Source organism: Neoarius graeffei, chromosome 17 (assembly GCF_027579695.1).
Source record: "Neoarius graeffei isolate fNeoGra1 chromosome 17, fNeoGra1.pri, whole genome shotgun sequence".
Taxonomy (NCBI): Eukaryota; Metazoa; Chordata; class Actinopteri; order Siluriformes; family Ariidae; genus Neoarius; species Neoarius graeffei.
In genome coordinates this window covers 7,444,477-7,468,751 of record NC_083585.1, presented here as the reverse complement: position 1 = coordinate 7,468,751, position 24,275 = coordinate 7,444,477, and the positions used below count along the sequence as shown (strand labels likewise).

At 44.2% G+C, this 24,275-nt stretch overlaps 1 protein-coding gene across 1 annotated transcript in view; it reads right to left on the bottom strand.

The window, feature by feature from the left end:
- Positions 1 to 213: 213 nt before the first annotated feature.
- The window catches only part of LOC132901335 (histone-lysine N-methyltransferase PRDM9-like), a 119,543-nt gene continuing 95,481 nt past the window's right edge, over positions 214 to 24,275 (bottom strand). Inside the window, exons 4-7 of the mRNA XM_060943652.1 lie at positions 22,333 to 22,604; positions 10,630 to 10,697; positions 10,283 to 10,461; positions 214 to 1,511 (exon numbers count right to left, since the gene is read on the bottom strand). Of these exons, the coding sequence (XP_060799635.1) occupies positions 424 to 1,511; positions 10,283 to 10,461; positions 10,630 to 10,697; positions 22,333 to 22,604 (1,607 nt within the window). The 3' untranslated portion in view covers positions 214 to 423. The remainder of the gene's footprint in view (positions 1,512 to 10,282; positions 10,462 to 10,629; positions 10,698 to 22,332; positions 22,605 to 24,275) is intronic.

Genomic DNA, 24,275 nt, shown 5'->3' with positions numbered 1-24,275 from the left:
TGAGGCGGATGCATATAGCTGGACGAGTTTCATTTAAATGCTCCATACCCATTTGGTTTGATCCACAGTTCTGTTAAACATAGTACATTAAACTCTTGATCAGTAATAATTCCATTAACAATTAGTCTAATGCTGCAGTATTACACTGCTAATAGTGTTGCAGTTTAATCATTACTTGTATAGTGGTAATTAAGGACTACTTAAGATCAAAAGAAAACATTAATAGTCTTGTTTTAAACATCATGATAAGGTTAGACATTTTAAAAGTCAACAAACAATAAAGTTCAAAAGTACAGGTCATTTTCAGCCAAAACTGTAATAACCATATTTAATTTGACAAATTTAATCATGCAATGTCTCCAAGTTAGTGCACTTGTAGATTTTAAATGTAACTGAATAAGTAAACATCTTTCCACACTGCGATCAGTGATACAGTTTCTCTCCTGTGTGAATGCGCTGGTGTCGTTGGAGAGCACTCTGCTGAGTAAAACTCTTTCCACACTGGGAGCAGTGATACGGCTTCTCTCCTGTATGAATGCGCTGGTGTTGTTGGAGATTACTCCGATGAGTAAAACTCTTTCCACACTGTGAGCAATGATATGGCTTCTCTCCTGTATGAATGCGCTGGTGTTTTTGGAGATTACTCTGCTGATTAAAACACTTTCCACACTGGGAGCAGTTATACGGCTTCTCTCCTGTGTGAATGCGCTGGTGTTGTTGGAGATTACTCTGATGAGTAAAATTCTTTCCACACTGCAAGCAGTGATACGGCTTCTCTCCTGTATGAATGCGCTGGTGTTTTTGGAGATGACTCTGCTGAGTAAAATTTTTTCCACACTGGGAGCAGTTATACGGCTTCTCTCCTGTGTGAATGCGCTGGTGTTGTTGGAGATCACTCTGATGAGTAAAACTCTTCCCACACTGCAAGCAGTGATACGGCTTTTCTCCTGTGTGAATGCGCTGGTGTTTTTGGAGATTGCTCTGCTGAGTAAAACTCTTCCCACACTGTGAGCAGTGATATGGCTTCTCTTCTGTGTGAATGCGCTGGTGTTGTTGGAGATTACTCTGATGACTAAAACTCTTTCCACACTGTGTGCAGTGATACGGCTTCTCTCCTGTGTGAATACGCTGATGGATTTGGAGATGACTCTGACGAGTAAAACTCTTCCCACACTGTGAGCAGTGATACGGCCTCTCTCCTGTGTGACTGCACTGGTGCGTCTTGAGTGCATTCTGATGACCAAAACTCTTTCCACAGTCTGAGCAGTGGTGAATTTCCTTCTGTGTATCATTATGAGAAGGGTCAGGACTGAGAGGATCAGATGATGTTGGCTGACTACTGGAGTCTTCAGAGGGGATCTGAAGTTCATATTTAATCTCTCCTGATTCTCGCAGTCTCACATACTCTTCATAGTGGCATCTCTGGATGTGTTTGTTGAGGTAAATTTGAGATGCATAAGAATGAGGGCATGTGGAGCAGGAAAAGACTTGCAGCAGAGCGTTCTTTATTTCTGGAGAAGTGAAAGGACAAAAATATCTGAAATTGAACATGAAATGCAACAAGATTATAAAATGTAACACTAACCCAATGTAAGGGAGCATTTTTACTGAACCTCAAACATTCAAGATTCTACATGAATGAAGACAGACAAAAAAAAAAAAATTTGAGGACTAAGATATAGCAGCCTCTAACTAGGAGTACTGGTACTGGAGATTCAATAAGGTATTGGAAGAGCAGCTATGCACAGCATTGGCCATAGCCACATGGGTCTGAGCGACCAACAGGGAGTTGTTGGTTTCTGTTTGAGCTTATGTTAAGTCTAGGTAATGGCAAGCCTAGCCTTATTTACATCTAAGACATAAGAGTAGTAATTTAATTAAAAAATAAAAAAAATGTACGTGTATTTAAAAAAATAAAAAATAAATAAAGACACATTGCAATGGTTCAAATGGCATTCAAGTAGTTCTGCAGTAGTATAGGAATTTCCTTACTGCAGTATTTGAAGAATGCCACAGTGTGGTTTGTAGTAATAAAGCAACCAAACCTCCATGTGTTTAATTATTCATTCATCGGATGCTATTTGTCCCTTAGCATGTTGAAGCTCTTCAGCTACAAGAGTTTAAGGAGCTAAAAATAAACATAATTAAAAAGAAAAGTTCTCCATGGTATGGCTCTTGTGGAATTACTGAATTCCATAAAAATACTAAAAAATATGTGTTATTGCTTGTTAAATTGCTTGATAATATAACCATCACATATGCTCCTGAAATAAACAAATATGTTCCAATTGATTTGTATAATGGTTGATGGGTTTGACTGACATCTGCATTAGCCAATTAACAACTTCGCTTGGTTCAGGCATGTGTGTGTTCAACTAACTTCTCTCCAGCCAGCTGGTTGTATTGCACTGAAGGTATTTGTGGCTGTGGGGGCATGGCCTAGCATCAGTTTGTGAATAGAAGGCGGGCCCAGGGAAGGTGAGTGGCAAAATCAATGCACCTGTTGTCAATTAAAATGTGTGTGTTTGCTGCAGTGATGGAGGTTAGAAAAGGAGGGAGAAAGTGAGAAGGGACTCCTCCCAACCAGAACATGTGTGTGTCTGTGTATGAGCAATGAGTGAGTGAATGAAGCTGAAAAGCAATGAAAATAGTAAAAATAAAGTGTGAGAGAACATCAGCTCCTGCCTGCCATGCTTCTATACTCCACTCACATCAAGGACATATTACAGTGGTGCCGGGAGTATGGAAGGGAACTACCACATGGAGTCCTCCCCATTTAAGGATCTCATCCATGCCCTTGCTACCACCCAGCAGAACCAGCATCAAGCACTGACCACTCTCCAGAAGGAGCAAGAGCAATGTTTTGAAGCCTTGATGCTGGCCCAGCAGGAAGATCGCCAGGCGTTCCGGCATCTTCTCGCATCGCCAGGGGCCTCAAGTGAGCATAATTGATGGTCAAACTCTTCAGCCAAATGTGACACCCTCCTTCCAGTATTTCACTATTATTAAGGATAGGCTGTATCGAGTGATGCAGGACACTCAAACCGGTGAAGAGATAACACTGTTGTTAATCCCCAAGAGCCGTAGGGAACTCGTGTTCCATGAGGCTCACTTTAATCCCATGGCCAGACACCTAGGATAGGATAAAACACTAGCCCAAATGATGGCCCAGTTCTACTGGCCAGAGAGTTGCGGGGACGTTCGCTGGTGGTGTGCCGCATGCCGTGAATGCCAATTAGTAAATCCCGAGGCCATTCCAAAAGCACCTTTGTGCCCACTCCCTCTAATCAAAACCCCCTTGAAGAGAATTGGTGTGGATTTCGTCAGGCCATTCGATCAGTCAGCACGAGGATATCATTTTATTTTAGTTCTGGTGGACTATGCAACGCAATATCTGGAAGCAGTGCCACTCCGCAATATCTCCACATGCAGTGTTGCAGAAGCACTCTCCTGGGTTGGGATTCGAAAAGAAATCTTGACTGACCAAGGCACTACATTTATGTCACGCACACTTCGCAAGCTGTACGAGTTATTGGGAATTAAATCTATCCACACAAGCGTCCATCACCCACAAATGGACGATTATTAGAGGAATTTAATCAAACCCTTAAAAATCTAATTCAGAAATTTGTAAGCAAAGATGCACATAATTGGGATAAATGGCTCGAGTCCCTCTTATTCACAGTACGAGAAGTCCCACAAGCTTCCACGGGGTATTCACCGTTTGAATTATATGGGCGAAAGGTGTGTGACATTTTGAATGTGCTGCAGGAAAATTGGGAGGAGGGACCTTGAACTAGCAAGAATGAAATTAAATACATTCTCGACTTGCACGCAAAACTCCACACCCTCACACACTTAACCCAGGAGAACTTATGGCAGGCACAAGAACGTCAAGCCCGGCTGTACAACAGGGGTGCGTGCCTTAGGGAGTTCACTCCGGGAGACAAAGGACTTGTGTTATTACCCACGTCGAGCTCCAAATTAGTCACCAAGTGGCAAGGGCCCTTCGAGGTCACACAGCAAATCGGGGATGTCGACTATGAGGTGAAGCAAATGGATGGGGCGGGGCTCTGCAAATTATACCACCTCAACCTCTTAAAACGATGGACAGAGGGGGTCCCTGTGGTGTTAGCGTCGGTAGTTCTGGAGAAGGCGGAGCTGGGGTCTGAGGTAAAAACAACGAAACCAACCCAGTCCCTTGTGCAGACCATCTCTCACAGGAGGTTGCCAAGTTGCAAAAAGAGTTTTCTGACATGTTCTCACCCCTTCCCGGCCACATCCACCTCACAAAACACCACAGTGAGACGCCCCCAGGGGTGGTGGTGTGTAGCCGCCCTTACCCAAACACCAAAAGATAAATAAATGAATCTCATCTCATTTTCTTCCGCTTATCCGGGGCTGGGTCACGGAGGCAGCAGTCTGAGCATGGAAGCCCAAACTTCCCTCTCCCCAGACACCTTGGCCAGCTCCTCGGGAAGAACACAGAGGCGTTCCCAGGCCAGCCGAGAAACATAGTCCCTCCAGCGTGTCCTGGGTCTCCCCCGGGGCCTCCTCCCAGGGGGACATGCCTAGAACACCTCCCCAGGGAGGCGTCCAGGAGGCATCTGAAAGAGATGCCCGAGCCTCCTCAGCTGATTCCTCTCGATGTGGAGGAGCAGTGGCTCTACTCCGAGCAGAGGTGGAAAAACTGGATTGACAGAGTAAAAGTCCTGCTTAGGTTTTCCTTCTGCCTGTGCTCTCAACACAGGTGATTTCACCAATTAGCTCATCAACCTGGCTTAGGGGATGTGGTAATTAGGATCAGCTGGTTCATTGAATTGGCTGGAGCAAAAACGTGGCAGGGTTTTTACTTTCTGAACCCGGGTTTTTCCACCTCTGACTCCGAGCTCCTCCCGAGTGACTGTGCTTCTCATCCTATCTCTAAGGGAATGCCCAGCCACCCTGCGAAGGAAACTCTTTTCGGCCGCTTGTATCCGCGATCTTGTTCTTTCAGTCATTACCCAAAATTCATGACCATAGGTGAGAGTCGGAACGTAGACTGACCGGTAAATCGAGAGCTTCGCCTTTTGGCTCAGCTCCTTCTTCACCACGATGGACCGGCAAAGCGACCGCATCACTGCAGAGGCTGCACCGATCTGCCTGTCGATCTCACGCTCCATCCTTCCCTCACTTGTGAACAAGATCCTGAGATACTTAAACTCCTCCACTTGAGGCAGGACTTCTCCACCAACCTGAAGAGGGCAAGCCACCCTTTTCCAGTCGAGAACCATGGCCTCAAACTTGGAGGTGCTGATTCTCATCCCAACCACTTCACACTCAACTGCAAACCGCCCCAGTGCATGCTGAAGGTCCTGGTTTGAAGAAACCAACAGGACATCATCATCCGCAAAAAGCAGAGATGAAATCCTGTGATTCCCAAACAGGATTCCTTCCGGCCCCGGCTGCACCTAGAAATTCCATCCATAAAAATTATGAACAGAACTGGTGACAAAGGGCAGCCCTGCTGGAGTCCAACATGCACTGGGAACAGGTCTGACTTACTGCCGGCAATGCGAACCAGACTCCTGCTCCGTTTGTACAGGGACCAGACAGCCCTTAGCAAAGAGCCCCGAACCTCATACTCCCAAAGCACCCCCCACAGGATACCATGAGGAACACGGTCGAATGCCTTCTCCAGATCCACAAAGCACATGTGGACTGGTTGGGCAAACTCCCATGAACCCTCGAGCACCCTATGAAGGGTATAGAGTTGGTCCAGTGTTCCACGACCAGGACGAAAACCACATTGTTCCTCCTGGATTCGAGGTTCGACTATTGGCCAAATTCTCCTCTCCAGTACACTGGAGTAAACCTTCCCGGGGAGGCTGAGAAGTGTGATTCCCCTATAATTGGAGCACACTCTCCGGTCCCCTTTCTTAAAAAGAGGGACCACCACCCTGGTCTGCCACTCCAGAGGCACTGTCCCCAACCACCACGCAATGTTGCAGAGGCATGTCAGCCAAGACAGCCCCCACAACATCCAGAGACTTGAGATACTCAGGACAGATCTCATCCACCCCCGGTGCCTTGCCACCGAGGAGCTTGCAGACCACCTCAGTGACTTTGGCTTGTGTAATGGATGAGTCCACCTGTGAGTCATCAGCCTCCGCTTCCTCAATGGAAGACGTGATGGTGGGATTGAGGAGATCCTCGAAGTATTCCTTCCACCGCCCGACAATATCCCCAGTCGAGGTCAACAGCTCCCCACCCGCACTGTAAACAGTGTTGGCAGAATACTGCTTCCCCCTCCTGAGGCGCCGGACGGTTTGCCAGAATTTCCTCGAGGCCGACCGATAGTCCTTCTCCGTGGCCTCACCGAACTCCTCCCAGTTCCAAGTTTTTGCCTCCATAACTGCCCGAGCTGCGGCACGCCTGGCCTGCCGATACCCGTCAGCTGCCTCAGGAGTCCTGGAGGCCAATGTGGCCCGATAGGACTCCTTCAGCTTGACGGCATCCCTTACTTCCGGTGTCCCCCACCAGGTTTGGGGATTGCTGCCACGACAGGCACCGGAGACCTTGCGGCCACAGCTCCAAACAGCCGCGTCAACAATGGAGGTAGAGAACATGGTCCACTCAATGTCCCCCGCCTCCCTCAGAAGCTGGGAGAAGCTCTCCCAGAGGTGGGAGTTAAAGACCTCCCCGACAGAGTGCTCAGCCAGACGTTCCCAGCAGACCCTCACCATACGTTTGGGCCTGCCAGGTCTGTCGAGCTTCCTCCTCCACCAGCAGATCCAACACACCACCAGGTGGTGATCAGTTGACAGCTCAGCCCCTCTCTTCACCCAAGTGTCCAAGACATAAGGCCGGAGATCAGATGAAACGACAAAGTCGATCATCAACCTCCAACCTAAGGTGTCCTGGTGCCATGTGCACTTATGGACACCCCTATGCTCAAACATGGTGTTCGTTATGGACAAACCGTGACTAGCACAGAAGTCCAATAGCAGAGCACCACTCAAGTTCAGATCGGGGAGGCCGTTCCTCCCAATCACGCCCCTCCAGGTGTCACTGTCGTCGCCCACGTGAGCATTAAAGTCCCCGAGTAGAACAATGGAGTCCCCAGTCTGAGCACCTCTCAGTACCTCTCCCAGGGACTCCAAGAAGGCTGGATACTCTATACTGCTATTCAGCCCATAGGCACAAACAACAGCAAAAGCCCTCTCCCTCTCGTTCACTGGGGTAAACTCCAACACATGGCGGCTGAGCTGGGAGCTATAAGCAAGCCCACACCAGCCCACCGCCGCTCACCGTGGGCGACTCCAGAAAAGTGGAGAGTCCAGCCCCTCTCGGTACCTCTCAACCTCCCGCACAAGCTCAGGATCTTTCCCCCCCCGCGAAGTGACATTCCATTTCCCAACAGCTAGCTGCGATGTTCAGGGATCAGGTCGTTGAGGCCCCTGCCTTGGTCTGCCGCCCAGTCCACACTGCACCGGCCCCCTACGGCTATCTCTGTGGGTGGTGAACTCACAGGAGGTCGGGCCCACGTCACCATTTCGGGCTGAGCCCGGCCGGGCCCCATGGGCAAAGGCCCGGCCACCAGGCGCTCGCATATGGGCCCCAATCCTGGGCCTGGCTCCAGGGTGGGGCCCCAGCTGCGCCATACCGGGTGACGTCATGGTACTTGATTTTTTTCATTTCCATAAGGGGATTTGGTGAACTGCTCTTTATCTGGCCTGTCACCTAGGACCTGTCTGCCTTGGGAAACCCTAACAGGGGCGTAATGCCCCGACAACATAGCTCCTAGGATCATTCAAGCCCACACACCCCTCCACCACAATTAGGTGGCAGTTTTAGGAGGGATAAATAAATAAAACTTATTTATTTTTTATTTATTTAATTTTAATTAAATTTAAAAAAAAAGTTGGTTCGGGATGAACTCAAGGCCATGCTCAAGGAGTCCTACAGTGACTGGAGCAGCCCGATGGTCCTGGTACCCAAGTCAGTCCAGTTCCGTGTAGACTATTAAAAGGTCAATGCAGTGTCTAAATTCAACACATACCCAATGCCACGCATTGAGGAGTTGCTTGATTAGTTAGGTGCTGCTCGCTTTTCTTCGACATTGGATCTAACAAAGGGATATTGGCAGATCCCCTTGACTCCTCTATCCTGAGATAAAATGCCCTTTTCCACACCGTTTGGATTACACCAGTTTGTCATGCTTCCTTTTGGGTTATTTGGGGCTCCCACTACATTTCAGCGACAAGATCTTCCATCTCCATACCACGTACATGGCAGCATACCTCGATGACATTATATACAGCAATGATTGGCCATGGCACCTTGAACACCTTAGGACCCTAGAGTCGCTGAGGTGTGTGGGGGCTCACAGCTAACCTGAAAACGTGTGCAATTGGGTGGGTGGAAGTACAATATCTGGGTTTCCACTTGGGTCATGGGCAGGTGCGTCCCCGAATTAACAAGACTGCAGCGATTGCGGCCTGCCCGAGGCCCAAGACCAAAAAGGGGGTGAGAGAGTTCCTGGGGCTGGCTGGCTACTATCATAAGTTCATACCCAATTATTTGGACGTCACCACCCTGCTGACTGAGCTCACTAAAAAGGGAGCACCAGATCTGGTCTAGTGGAGGGAGCAATGCCAACAGGCTTTCACCAAGGTAAAAGCTGCACTGTGTGGGGGGCCACTTTTACACTCCCCTGACTTCTCCCTCCCTTTTAATTTGCAGACAGATACATTGGACAGAGGGCTGGGGGCCATTTAGTCCTAGGACGTGGAGGGCAAGGAATGTCCCATGCTGTACATCAGCCGCAAGCCCTCAATGCGGGAAAGTACAGCACCATAGAAAAGGAGTGCCTGGCCATCAAGTCGGCAGTCCTCACCCTCCCATACTACCTGCTGGGGTGCCCCTTCACCCTCTTCTCTGACCATGCGCCCTTCCAGTGGCTCCACTGCATGAAGGATGCCAATGCGTGGATCACCTGTTGGTATCTCGCTCTCCAGCCGTTTAAATTCAAGGTGGTCCACAGGCTGGGGGCGCAGATGGTGGTAGTGGACTTCCTATCCCGTCCTGGGGGGGGGTGCTGCAGACCGGACGGCTGCCCAGTCTGAGTCAGGTGGTGGGGGCATGTAGCAGCAGGGCCGTGGCCTAGTGTCAGTTTGTGAATGAAGGGCGGGGCCAGGTGAGTGGCAAAGTCAAGTCAATGCACCCGTTGTCAATTAATGTTGTGCGCGTTTGTTGCAATGATGGTGGAAGTTAGAAAAGGAGGTAGAGAGCGAAGAGAAGGGAGCTCTCCTAACCAGAACACGCATGTGTCTGTGTGAGCAAGTGAATGAAGCTGAAAAGCAACGAAAATAGTAAGTGTGTGAACATCAGCTCCCGCCTGCTATGCTTCTATACTCCACCCACATCAGGGACATATTACAGTATTATAATGTGTCCTGTTCCCCCTCAGTTTCTGTAATATGGAGAGGTCTGACAGCATTATCCGATATTGTGTGTTTACTGTGACAGGGCATTTTCCCCCCCTGACTTCTCCCAATTCCCACCCATCAGACTGCTCTCCAGTATCACATAACAGCTACCAACCAGGGAGGGCCATCACGTGCTTCCTCCAAGACAAGTAATACCAGTCGACCGCATATTTTACTCATACAGTGTGAGGGGGGAGAAAGTACACTCCGATGAAAGCCCAATCCACTCAATTCCTATTAAATGTACTCTCACACACCCATGACTGGCCAGTGTAATTGACAGGGCAGGGACGATGCAGCATGTCATCTCTCCCTCCCAGAGAGCCCAGACAATTTTGCTCTCTTAGGCTCCCAACCACAGATGATTGTGGCATCATCAGGATTCGAAAGTGGCAATATCTGAATGATGGGGAGGATGATGGAGCAACACTTTCCTGCTGTGCCACTTGGGATCCACAGGGCATGCATTTTACACTACTTTTGGTTCAATTGTGCATGATGAATAAAACTAACAGTATTTTGTGGTTTACTATATAGTCAGTTTCGCAATAGCAGAATGTGCAGTGGGGTGACTTCACATGTCTCAAAAGGAAGCTGATAGACTTCACCCTCTCTGGTTGGTCACGGTCATATGATCAAGAAGACCTACCTGGTTGGTAGAACAGGCCAAAATGAGTTCTCTGGGGAACGCTCTAGTTATTGCAGACTGCATTGTACAACAGCTTTCATCCCAGAAATATTGGTAGGCTCAGCAATGTGTCACTAGATGATACAGAAAATAACCTCTATAACCTCTTAGACAAAAGTAACACCTTGCTGCCTGGTTGTTCCTGTAGGTGCAGGACTGAGTTCTTTGGTGTACTCCTCTTCATACCACATCAAGAGCTCCTGTCCTGGGTTAATGGGTCGAAAGCAACGATACAGAATCGCCCCTCGATACTGAAATGCCACAAGATTCTGTTCATCATCATTACGGGCACAATTCACATACCTAAAAGAGTGAGGCAACGTTCCAGAAAAGGTAAAAATCAGATCAGAGTTGCAGACTTGGAGAAAGCATGACGGAGATATCAGTGACTTGAAGATAAAGCTCTTCCAACAAATGAGGAGCTGTAAAATCAAATCACTAATATGACCCAACAGCTGGTGTACTGCTCACCTCATCCAATTCACATGCATCTCTCTTTTGGCATCTATGTATTCTTCACACTGCATGCTTCTGTATACCTGTAGAAAAATACCACATTTACATTTTCTTTACTAAATCAATCAATCAATCAATCAATCAATGGCTTTAAATGAGGTGTACAGAAACGAGAACGATGGCTCATGCCAATATTATTAAGACTCATGAAGACTGAATTAAAGGTTCTTGACTTTATCTTGAGTCACAAAACAGCCGACAAGCTCTAAGATGAATTTAGTAACTATAGGAAAAGCCTTGCCTGCATTTTCATCAGAATTTAGGCAAAGGAAAGGTTTCTCATAAAAGGCTTTATGTCTGACATGGCAAAGCTGTGCTGTGAATCAGACCTCTGATAAATATCTGTCCCTTGTGTTTTGGTCTCTAAACGGAAAGCTACAAAACTACACAACTTTAAAAAAAAGTCAGTTCTGTCCCTAAATGGGTTTTAAATAAAGTATTTTGGATTTGTACAAGTGATATTTGTCATAAGTGTTTGGGAGCTAATTTTGGTTTAGTTCAGTGTAGCAGTGTTCATTTTTAATTTAAAGAATTTTAAATTTACTTTTAGCCTTAGTTCTGAAAATTGTAGTTACATTTTAGTCTTTTTTTTGTCAAGATTTAATCAGTGGAACTCAATTTTAATTTTAGTCTAATTCTAGTCAGTTTTAGTAATAATTTTCTCAGATAGTTGCATGGTATTTGTAAAATGTGCCCTGTAGTTTTAAGAGGGGCTGTTACAGCAGGAGTATTGCTGGATGATTCTCTCCTCCCAATAATTAGCATTCATCAAACTTTAGCTTAGTTAGGGAACGTTAACATCAGTGTGTCCGACTCTCATCTCCTTGATTTAAAACAGTGCACTGTTAAATTTGTAGAGTTTTAGCTTATTTGAGTCAGAAAAGCTGCCAACACATCCAGTAGCATCTCATCTCATTATCTCTAGCCGCTTTATCCTGTTCTACAGGGTCACAGGCAAGCTGAAGCCTATCCCAGCTGACTACGGGCGAAAGGCGGGGTACACCCTGGACAAGTCGCCAGGTTATTGCAGGGCTGACACATAGACACAGACAACCATTCACACTCACACCTACGGTCAATTTAGAGTCACCAGTTAACCTAACCTGCATGTCTTTGGGCTGTGGGGGAAACCGGAGCACCCGGAGGAAACCCACGGGGAGAACATGCAAACTCCGCACAGAAAGGCCCTCGCCAGCCACGGGGCTCGAACCCGGACCTTCTTGCTGTGAGGCGACAGCGCTAACCACTACACCACCGTGCCGCCCCATCCAGTAGCATGTATTCGTCATTCAAAATACAAGTGCATGCTCTAACCAAAGTTCAAAATAGGTTTATTTTTGGCTAAACTGAAATTATTCTGCATGTTCTCTATTCAAAATTTTATATTTTCTAAAAAATAAATAAACCAGTTGAACACAAGTAACCACTTCTGCTTCCTTTCTACGAGGGCTAAAATGTATGCTCTAGTCATTTTTTTTTTAACTGTTTATGAACTCCTTTAAACATGCTGGTCCACTGACCATAGTTTCACAAAATCCTGAAGGAAACATGATTGTCTTTTTTTTTTTAAATAAATACTGTCAATAAAATATCTACCTGTTCTTTTGCAAGTTAAGGTAGCTGTGAAAGAAGTCCCTCTCAACTCAAAATGTAAAAGCAGGTGACTGAGATTGTGTGACATACTGTATCCTAGAAGCATGTTGACGATGGGTAGTGAACTAATGTGGCAAGTGTGTGTGGAAGGAGGAATCATGAGACAGAGATCTCCACTTTTGAATATGAATACATCTTTGACACTGCACATTGTACAATGAAATTGGATGCCATCCTACCAGTGCAATATCTGCCTATAAATAAACAAATATACTATGGTACGTGTTGTGTAATATATATAAAAAACTCTAAAAAGACACACAAGACATGCACATTCCCTGCATTGCACAGTCCCTTTAAAAGCAGAGTTTAGTGCAGTTATAGCTCTTGGGTAGAAGCTGTTTTTCAGTCTGTAGACCCATTGCACTGATGTCACATTTACATTAGCAACCGCCGCGATCCTATACCTGGGGGATAAGCAAACTTTTTTTACATACTGAAGCCAAGCGGAGATGTCTAGCGTCTGTTGCTGTTGTCTGAAGAAAACTACCGTGAAAAAAAGCTCTACTACTGGATTACTTGGATAATCTTAGTCAGAAAGAACTGAAGGATAGATATACGTGGAAATTAGAGTTTATTAGCAGTTATGATCCTTACAAAATTCCTCGAAACAACTGGAGCAACGGTGTAGATTTATGGGCTAGCATTAGCTACATGTTCGAACATTCTTTTTCTTGAGTCTCTACATGGAAGAACAGTTAAAAATAAACAAACAAATAAATAAAAATAAAACAAAACTACAAAAAGCAAGAAACCTTCCTTTGTGTACAGAATTTTTCCTGAAATCAGCTTTTGGGAACAGAACGTTACAAAAGCCAAAAGCATTTACTCTCAAAGGACTCTGACCTGAACTGTGGGCTGGATCTTATTCCCACCCCTCCATGTCTCAACAACCCCAAGGACATCTAGGAGTACAAATAGCTCTATAACATCATTTATACAGTGATGCTTATTATTGTTAAAACAATAATCTGAAGTGCTATTATTTATAAAATATCTTGCTCTAGAATTTCAAACAATATTGTAAAATTTTATTTTAATTTTATCCAATAGTGGATACGGACAGTAACAATTTTATCCAACACAGTTTTTCCTGCCTCAGTTGATTTATTTCCATTTCACATGCATGCAGCTGTTGTAAAGTTCAGTTTGTTTGCATAGAACTCTTTTGAACTGTAGGTTCATTACTACACTCTGACCTCCACATTGACATTTTGCACAGGACTGTGTTCCTCTGATAACAGAAAAAAGCTTCAGTGCTCTCTGCTTTTAATCTTTTCTGTTCTTTCAGGATACATCTGGCACGTCGCTCCTTGTTGGATTTTTTTTTTAACCAAATTATGTCCGCATTGTTCGGTGCCCAATCTGGGGTTTCCGTGTCAAATGAAGCTGCTTCACCTGTAAGAAAATCAGACACTTTCATGAAGAAGCTAACTTGAATTCAAGCAGGAAAAAAATAAAACAAGAATCTTAAGCAAACTCTTCCATACTCACTTCTGACATTTTTTAAAAATAGATTTTAAATACAATTAAAGCCGCTAGCGGCCTTGATGGGCCCTCGCACGTGTGGTTCTGCAACCCAGGACATTCCGCCACCCAACAAAACAGTCACGTCATATATTCATTAAATGTTCAAAGGTGATGTGCATGTTGCAAATGCCATGACTGCTTGACAGATGAGAGATAGACAAAGACTGTGTGTGTGTGTGTGTGTCTGTGTGTGTGTTTCTGTTGTGTGAAAATGTACATTTATTTATGTACAAAACTATACGTGTCTCCTCCTTATCTCTATCTCATGCTGTAATCTTAAGTCAGGGGTCACCAAACTTTTTTCTCTGGGGGCTACATTGTCGTTCCTGACTGTGATGGGGGGCCGGGGTCGGGTCAGCTATATAACATAGAATTGTATGACCCAGACAAATATGATCACCAGCAGGCCTCATTGTGTAGTAGAGATTACTAGCCTGGCACAGCCATCCACACTACTATATCCACACTACTATATCAACACTTGATTCCTGGTACATATTTGTTTATCTTTACTAGTGGTTTGCAAAAGTAGTAATCGAGTCTTCACACTTTGTTTTAATTTGAAATACCACAGATATTCCATTTATTTATTTTCTAATAAAAATAACATCAAAGCTGTCAAGGTAAGAAACATCTGCCTAGTTGGTGATTGACACTGGCAAAGGTGAGTGGAAAATTATAAATTGTAGGTAGGCCTGATGATATTATTAATAATATTAATAATAATTGTGTGCAGCACTTAATAAAGGTCAAATAAATAGGCCTATAAAATAAATACATTTAAAAAAAGTGAAATTATTATAATATGAGCAATAGATCAATAGATCACAGCAGTTGTGCTGTGTCCTGCACGTCATTGCTCTCATCCATGGCCAAAGCAAAAAAACTCGAATTCTGACGCTTTCTCATTCAGCTGGTCATACACGTTGTCCCCCAAATCTTCGGTTCGCCTGGTCATAGTAGGTGCGGAGAGACTCACCGCGTTGAGCGCATCCTTCTTGTCGGGACACACGTCCTCGGCCACAGCAAGCATGCATACTTTAACAAAGTCCCCATCAGTAAACGGCTTTCCATGGGTAGCTAGTAGGTGAGCTACCTTATAGCTAGCTCGGACAGCAGCCTGGTTGATCTGGGTTTGGTGAAGGAATACATTCTGTTGTGCAGCCAGTCCGCATTTCATCCTCCGAATCCTGTCTTCTCTTGTTTGCCCTCGCAAACGAGCATACTCTTTGTGGCAGGTTTCGTAGCGACAACGCAAATTATATTCTTTGAAAACCGACACACTTTCTTTACGTACAAGACAAACTGCACGGTCCTTACACTGAATGAAAAAAATAATCGGTGGTCCACTGTTCTTTAAAAACTCTGCACTCTCTGTCAACTTTTCGTTTACCACTAGCCATTTTGCTGTCCTGAACACTGACAGTTCTCTGCGTGTGCGCTGCATGTCACTGCTTGATTGCGAGCATGTGACGAAAATTCGGAAAATATGAATAGTTCATTTTATAACTAAATATCAATTTTAATTGATAAAATCAACAAAATACAAGATGCAGACATATTATTTGCCAAAAAGCAATTTGAAAAAAATAGGCCATGACCACTTTTGGGGACTGCCTCATAGGGCCGGTTCAAGTGGTGGGGGGCAGAGGGGCTGGGGGGCCAGTCAAAGGGGAGTGGCGGGCCGGAGTCGGCCCGCAGGCCATAGTTTGATGACCCCTGTCTTAAGTAATCTTAGCTTCCCTGTGTCTGCAGTGTGTGTACACATGGAGAGTTTTCATATGTCTGCAACAAAATGCACAATGACGGCAGGTCACTATTATTGTGTGCGTGTCTGTTTGTCAGAGAGAGAGAGAGAGAGAGAGAGACAGTGTGTGTGTGCGCGAGTGTGTTTATAGATGTTGCGTGTGCATGTGAGTGCATACTTCTGAGAGTGCATGTATGCATAAATGTGCATATGACTGAGTGTGTGCGCGCACAGAATTGTACATGTCACCCATTCTCGTGTGAGTATTCATGTGTGTGTATATGATTGCAATTGTGTATGAGTGTGTGCGCTACATGTATGAGTGTGTTGGTGGCGCGATGTCAGGCATGTCATAGATCAATCCGTCTAAGCATTGAAAGTTTTTGGCACATTTCCTGCTTGGCCAGATGGTGATACCAGTGTTTCCCACAGAAATTTTGGAGACTATGGGGGCAGCCCATGGGGGGGTGGCACGCGTGTCCAGTTGAATTGCAGGGGTGCGCGGGGGTTGTTTAGCCTACTAATACTACTAAACTAAGACTAACAAAGAACAAATTCATTAGTATTGGTTATGCACCTTGTATTTTATTTTAGCATGTTGCTACAGAGGGCAGTCCTACAAGAAGAACATATTACAGATAGCAACCAAACCAAACCAAAAATCCTACTTCACACCCTGAACTCCTACAAAAAGTCCTACAAAACAAGGACTTCTAGCTCTGCTGTATGTCAAGTGACCCTGACAAATGCCTGCCCTATTTACAAAGACCACACCCTGCACTTGTGCATTTGATTTTTCTTGGCTTTGAGAAAAAGAGTTCGAGTGCCCTTTCATAATTTATATCTTCTGGTTGTGGCCCGTTAATGGAAATCCTCAAGCAGGCGGCCAGGTGCTCTCCTTGCAGTCTGTTATGAAGGTCTGTTTTGACCTAAAATGGCAAACAACTTGTTACTACAATGAGTAGTGTGATTGTAGAGCTCACTCTGAAATATTTAATTAAGTGAAAGTGAGATTGAACTTAGGTGGGATTTGAGCATAAAAACAATGGGTAAACGTAAATTGAAATTCACATCACTGGTTTGCCTGCAGATGTCCTGACCCTGTTCATTGTGGAAAAATCTCTTTCACAATTCACGCTCGACACTGGCACAACATGGGCAATCGCTGCTAAGTGGCTGAGTAATGGGTATATCTGCCCCCATTCATCGCACGCACTTGCTAGGAGTGTTATACCAATTTGACATCCTGACAAAGACAGCAAGCAGTTGATGTTAGGCCTACCTCAGTCACTACCTCTTCATCCTGAGGTGAATTTCGATCCCTCTTTTTGAAATAATTCAAAATGCTCATGATCTGAATTAACAACAAAAATTTAGCATCAGTTTAATAAGGATTGGAGATTTTCTGTTACAGCTGTAGCGTCTACAATAAGGCTGACATCGTCACCTGACATCAAGAAGTTAATTTAATTAAGTAACTAACATTACATTCCCTTAATTATGTGGCCTAATAGCTTCACCTTTAGAAGGTAGCCTATTAGAAAAGGCTAAAAATAATTTAAACGTCTTCCGTCTCACCAGTAACAAATTGCGTTAAGGCTACTAGCACTAATTCTCAAAAGTGGCATCAAAGTTCGCTCTCTGTTAGAATAGACTACTTTTCACTTTTAACATGTACATGCAGACCTAGATTAGTTTATCACTGCTGTCACTTCACATCTCCATCACTTGGATAGACTGCGTACATACAATGTCAAGCAGGAAGCACTTCGCCGGTGAATTTGGAAACAACCTGATCCTGGTAGGATGATAAAGTTAATTTGACGAATTAGATAACTACGTAGGGCTAACTAATATTGCCTCAAAATAGCCTACTGTTGCCTTACAGAAAAGGTAGGTTTGCCAGTATGAAATGGACAAAGTAATTTTACTGAAACAATACACTTAACGTCATCCATCAATCAGTCCCCCCAGGATTTCGCGGGCATTTTTTGTGATTGTTGCAAGCTAAAATGTCTGATATTGTGGGGGGTTTTCCAAAAAAATTGCGATGAAAGTTGCAGTGTTTTTTAGGTTTTTGTTGCGATTACATTGCGGGAGGAAGTGAAAGTTGCAAGAAATTGTTGCAGTTTTCTTTTTTTGTGATTAAAATTGAGTGATATGTTAAATATTAAGTTATTACTGAAAAACTATTGATTAAAAAAAAAAACAGACACTGAGAAATGGTCCTATAAACAACTTTACCAATATAAAAGATTACCAGGACTACAAAAATGCAGAATAGGCTTTACTTATCCAAATGCACCTGTTGGTTCAAAAGTTAAAGTGCATAGAACCTCACAGCACAACATGAAGTTACCTTAAAATAGAATATAAATGCCTCAGCTTTCATGTAAGAAAAAACCCCATTAATACTAGTACTGTGTGCAGGCAGTCTCTCCTGAAGACTAAATTAAACAATAATTATAAACTAATAAAATAAATGGCTCAGGCTTCATAGAAGAAAAAAAAATTTGAACAGAATCTCACAGTATGATGCTGAAGCTGCCTAAACAATGGAAAATAAAATACCATTTTGGCAAAAACGTTGGCATCCATTAATTTCTTGTATGAAGTAAAAAAAATAATGTAAAGTGCACATAGTCCTTCACTGTAAACATAACACTTTCAGTAACAGAATTTAATCCTACATAAACACTGACTTGCACATGCAGTGTTGCCAGATACTGACGTTTTCCAGCCCAAAATATGTTCAAAACCCGCCAAAATGCACTTGAAACCGCCCAATCTGGCAACACTGCGCACATGCTGCTTCTCTTGAACATATACACGGAAGTAAGGCGGAAGGTAGTTTGTCGACATCACCTCAAGACGACGCCAACGATTGGTCAAATTTGCGGGAAAGTTGCGGTGATTGGATATAATTGCAACACCGCCCTGAATTCGCGGGGATTGGTTGAATTTGCGTTGAAGTTGCAAATCGCAACATCGCGAAATCCTGGAGGGTCTGATCAATGCGCTCTCCATACGCCTATAAAGCACGATTGCGTAGCCTAAATGTCACCTTCTCAATTGTGTCAAAGGCTATATAAAGTTGTATAAACTTACCTTAACATGTAGATGCAGGCAGGATGTAGCTTATCAGAGTTGTCTCCTCACGCTGTCTCAGATAGGCAACGCACGCAATGTCAGGCCGGGTGTGTCAGTGTCGCAGTGCGTGCGGACGGGCGCGGACTGAGACTATGGCGGCCCAAATTAGACTATGGCGGGCCGCCATAGTCTCGTCAATGTGTGGGAAACACTGGTGATACTGTGCGAGGCATGTGAATTAGACGTGTCAATATCAGAATCATGATATCCTATATTTTATAACTACATACGTACCGAATTTGGTATGCGTAGCTGAAACTATACGCCAATCCAAGGACTCCATGACATTAGGCGGCACTATGAAGTCCCTGGGCCGTTCCCTGGGCCAAACCTCTGTGGCTGAGAAGTGGTTACAATGACTGATGTGTGTATCAAATTTCATGAGTTTTCGTGCATGGGAAATGCCTCAAAAAAGCCAAGCGTGACAGAAAAAAAAAAAAAAATCCTTCGAAAAACAATAGGGTCTTTGCACCGAACGGTGCTCGGGCCCTAATCACGAATTTCTCTGGAGTTTTCAGGCTTAGCTCCTCTTGCCATATTCTGTTTAACCACTCAATTCTTCATTGTTCTTGAAGCATTTGATTCTCTTTGTTAACATTTTTGTCGATAGCAGGGAAGACGGTTATACCTTTTTATCCATTTCTCTATTTGAACAACCAAAAGCAGTGCAAAAATGAACCATACTGAAGACAGGTTAAGCCTTACATGAAAGACGGTGTCTGTTTGACCCCCCAGGTGAAATTATCACGTGATGCGTGACGTCATGCACAAGGAGTCTATTAGTCCATCTCTTAATTGATCTGAACTGTCTGCCTAAGGGCAGCAGTTCAAACAGAGAATGTCTGGGGTGGGATGAATCTTTTAATCTACCCTGGGTTCTTTTAAGGCAGCAGGGACCGTAAAGCTCTTCCAGGCAGAGGACAGGGTATCTGATGATCTTCTGGGTGGTGGTGACGACCCTCTGGAGCACTTTCCTCTCTGCTGCTATGCAGCTGGCAAACAACACACTGATGCTGCAAGTGCATACAGTATGCCCTCTATGGAACAATGGTAGAAGGTCACAAGCAGTTTTTAAGTGAGGTGGTTCTTCCTGAGAATTCTCAGGCAGTCAAGTCTCTGCTGTGCCTCCTTTATCACTTGCGTAGTGTTGGTGCTCCAGGTCAAGTTCTCCTCTATATGCACCCCAGGAAGTGGAAGTCCGAAACCCTCTCCACACATTCCCCACTGATGAGAATAGGCTGAATGTCAGTTTTCTTTTTCCTAAAGTCTATGATCAGCTCCTTGGTTTTGAGGACCACGCTGTTGTCTTTGCACCACCCAGACAGCTGCTCCACCTCATCCTGATAAGCAGACTCTTCCTCCCCCCCAGAGATGAGCCCCACTATGATAGTGTCTCATCCACAAATTTGATGTCATGACTGGAGTGGGCAGGATGCAGTCGTAAGTGGGGGTGGGGTGGGAGTCAGCACACAGCCCTGTGGGGGCCTACTCTCACCCTCCGGGAGCGATCAGACAGGACGTTCTTTATCAAGAGGCAGATGGATTGAGACAATCCCAGGTCTGTCAGGTTTGACACCAGTCTGTGAGGAAGAATGGTGTTGAATGCTGAGCTAAAGTTCACAAAGAGCAGACTAGCATAGCTCTCCTGCTGCTGAGTGATGGCAGTGTGGAGAGTTGTGGCTATAGCATCCTCTGGACCGGTTAGCTCTGTAAGCATACTGGTGTCATGTGTAACATGGGTGGGAGGCTTGCTATGATGAAAGTCTGGACAAGTTTCTCAAAGCACTTCATGATGACAGAAGTAAGTGCCACTGGACAGTGGTCATTCAGGCTGCTTTTTTTGGCAGTGGAACTATGGGAGAGGACTTCAGGCAGGGTGGGATGGTGGACTGAGATAGGGACTGGTTGACTTCTCATGTGATATCCTGTGGTCTGTACATAACATGGTTCTAGATTATGTTTTTATTTTACTCCAAGATGCATGTCCATCAGAAATACTGGCCAGAGCTGATCAATTACTGCAGGAGTCTTGGCCAAGGTGGCCCATTGCTATTTAGCCCTTAATGCTCTCTAAACTTTAACATCAACAGCACCATGAGCCTTTGCACTCTGGCAAGGCTCTGTGGAACTGGGAACAACTAGAGTGACTACCTTTTCTGGGTCACAACAACAATAATCCTCCTCCCTGGACCTAAAATTATCTTCAAAATCAAACTGAGAATGGGATTAAAGGCCATTTAGTTAATTTTTTGAAATGTTCTAAATAAGTGACTCCCTACAAACATTTTTAATTAAAAAGCAATCATTATTATATTTAAAAAAAAATTATTTCATGAGCCTTCCTAAAAATGCATGGGGTTGCTCAAAATTCCACAGCACACTGGGTATATACTGTACATATCTAATCAACCCTCAGTGAACCGATGTTCAAATTATATTTTGTTTGCATTTCTGAATGCACCGGGCAGCATGGTGGTGTAGTGGTTAGCACGGTCGCCTCACAGCAAGAAGGTTCTGGGTTCGAGCCCAGCGGCCGGCAGAAGCCTTTCTGTGTGGAGTTTGCATGTTCTCCCCGTGTCTGTGTGGGTTTCCTCCGGGTGCTCCGGTTTCCCCCACAGTTCAAAAGACGTGCGGTTAGGTTAATATGGGATGGCCTTGGGCTGAGGTGCCCTTGAGAGAGGCCCCTAACTCCCAACTGCTCCCCGCGCGCTGTTATGGCTGCCCACTGCTCTGTGTGTGTGTGTGTGTGTGTGTGTGTGTGTGTGTGTGTGTGTGTTCATTGCTTCAGATGGGTTAAATGCAGAGAGGAATTTCACAAGTGTGTGATCAATAAAGTTGTGCTTTTCTTTTCTTTGAATTCATGGAAATGAAACACATTGCTGTAAAAAGTCATACCAACTGCAGACCCCAGCATCAAACCAGCTTGCATCGTGACAAATTTTGTGGCATCGAAAAATCATCAGATCATTGGTGTGGTAACAAGGTTTATATTAACTTTAGCATTAATTATAGTTAAGAGTATCTGTTCAAATCCTGTAGTGTCATGCTTCTCTGTTTATCCTCGACATTTAGAAAAGAAACAAACTATAAGTGTGAATGAATAAGTTCTTTGTGTGTGAAAAGAAGCTACCGTGTTGTCATGGATGCGGCAGACTCAGCTGCATTTGGGAAAACAGACTATTATGAAATGTTGATGGAAGCTATGATGATGACTAATATTTTGTGCAACACAGGAAGTTGACCATGCTTAGGTCGTCCCATAACTACTTCTATGTTAGTGACTACCTGGGCTTATGATTTTATGGGACTTTCATTAAATGATACAATAAAGAAATATTTGCTTGAGCATTATTCAGGTGTTACTAGTATTTCTATTATTAACCAGTGAATTTCCACCACACTGGCTAAAAGAATTGATGTAGGATCACATTGTGATCAAACTTGCGATTTACACCACTACTCCACATATCGTTGGCAAGAAGAAATTGATATTAATTGGCGCTACCTTCATCTAGTCATCATATTTTGTTACTTAAAAAAATATACAAATCTTTATCATAAATTTATGACAAACTCACAACCGAGGAGTCTCCGCTGTTCCTGGCTTCCTCTCTGTTTACCAGCTCTCCCTGGTAGGGTCCGAAGTGTGCACCTACTGGAATAGTCTCTCCCTTATTAAACACTCCCAGGCCTGCATCAGGAATACTGGACTTCTGGATTTCTAGCCCAGGAGGAAGAGTTTGTCTGCCTTGGTCAGGGACTCCCATGGGAACAGGAGTATCGGGGATGAGGAGGAGTGGTCCATGAACTTCACAATTGTTGAGGAAGAAGGATTTGCAAACTTCACAGTCTGGGAGTAGAGAAAACGCAGCAGGAAGAAATGAGGCCCAAATGTGTGTGCAATCTGTATGCATATCTAAGACCACATACAGTACATTAGTACTGGATTATCCTATGAAAGCTTGCCAGAAAGGTTCACTGAACATCTGGTTGAGACTAGAGGTGTTCATCAAGACTGAGATCTCACAGGACACAACAAGGTACACAAGTATGAATTGTTTTTACTTCCTTGTGGGTGTAAACAAGTGGTTAGAAGCTTGCAGGGCAAAAATAAAACAAATGTTCATTAACATGACTGTGGCACTGCAAGATGTACAGTATTTACAGCATTCTTAGGACCTGCCTGGTCAGGGTCAAGGATGTCTTAAATTCAGCTACTTGCTTATCTTTTGGAAAACAGAATACCCCAAATTTGTTATGAAATCACATGCAGGTACCAGGGCTTTACATTAGCACCTGCCAAATGCGGGTAAAATTTGGCTTTGGCGGGTAATAACTTTAGTCTCACTAGCCACTATGGTGGGTGGTTTATTCTGTGGTATGACATATTTTAATTGCAGTTTTCTCTGAAGGCATCTGATATAATAAACGCATTGCAATGTAATATTACGTGCCTACAACTCCCATGAACACCTGCATAAACATTGACAACATGTTAGAATTGTTTAGAACGTTCGTTAATGGCTCAGATAAAATCAATGATACGGTAACCTGCGGTTAATGAACGAAGCAAAAAAGTTGCTGACGACTGACAAGCACACTATGTGGCGGCATATAGCTGGAGTTTCAAACCCTGCTGCTCAGGAAAAAAGGGGCAGAGATGATGAACAAGACGCTAATAGGAAGATATGACAGTTCAATGACAAATGGAAGTTAGGGCAAGATTGGCTAGTTCAGAGCAAAACCGAAAATACCATGTACTGCAAAGACTGTAGAAAGTCTGGCAAAGACAGGCACCAGTAATTTTAAACTCCAAACTATAAAGGACCACGAAAAGTCAAATGCACACATCGGTACTATAACATCAAAACAGGCGAAGACGGCTGGTTCACTACAGGACAGCATTGCTTTCAAGTCCCTGGCTGTCATGAAGTTGGCTGAGCGGGAGAGGATGGAGCTGCTGTTTAGAAACGTTCACGCGACTGGAAAGAAGTTGATCCCGCCCCAGCTATCAACTTATGGCCTGCTGGAAGCCTCAGGTCACGAAGACCATTTTTCATGGACCATTCAGACTCATGTGATGATGAATGTAATGAGGACATTTAATGTCTCTCTCTACACATGTTCTCTCTCACACACACACACACACACACACACACTTAATAGATAATACATAATATACATAATACTTGATAATACACAATACTTGCATATCAAAACATCAAATGTTTTTCAATGATAAATGTTTTAAATTGGACTTTTAATACTAGAATCAGTTCAGTTGTACTGAATTATTTTTCATATTATACGATATTTCATATTGTAAGGGGCTTGAATTTGAGTTCAATAAACAAAATACTCTGTTTATATTTTTGTCTGAATTGGTTGCATGTTTTCATATAGGGAGCTACCTTAACAGCACTGAATACTTGAGTGCTACTGTAGAGATACATTATACGCTGCCATTCATAATTGAATCTAGATCTTCCGAACTTTAACGCATCACGGTGAAGAAAAAAAC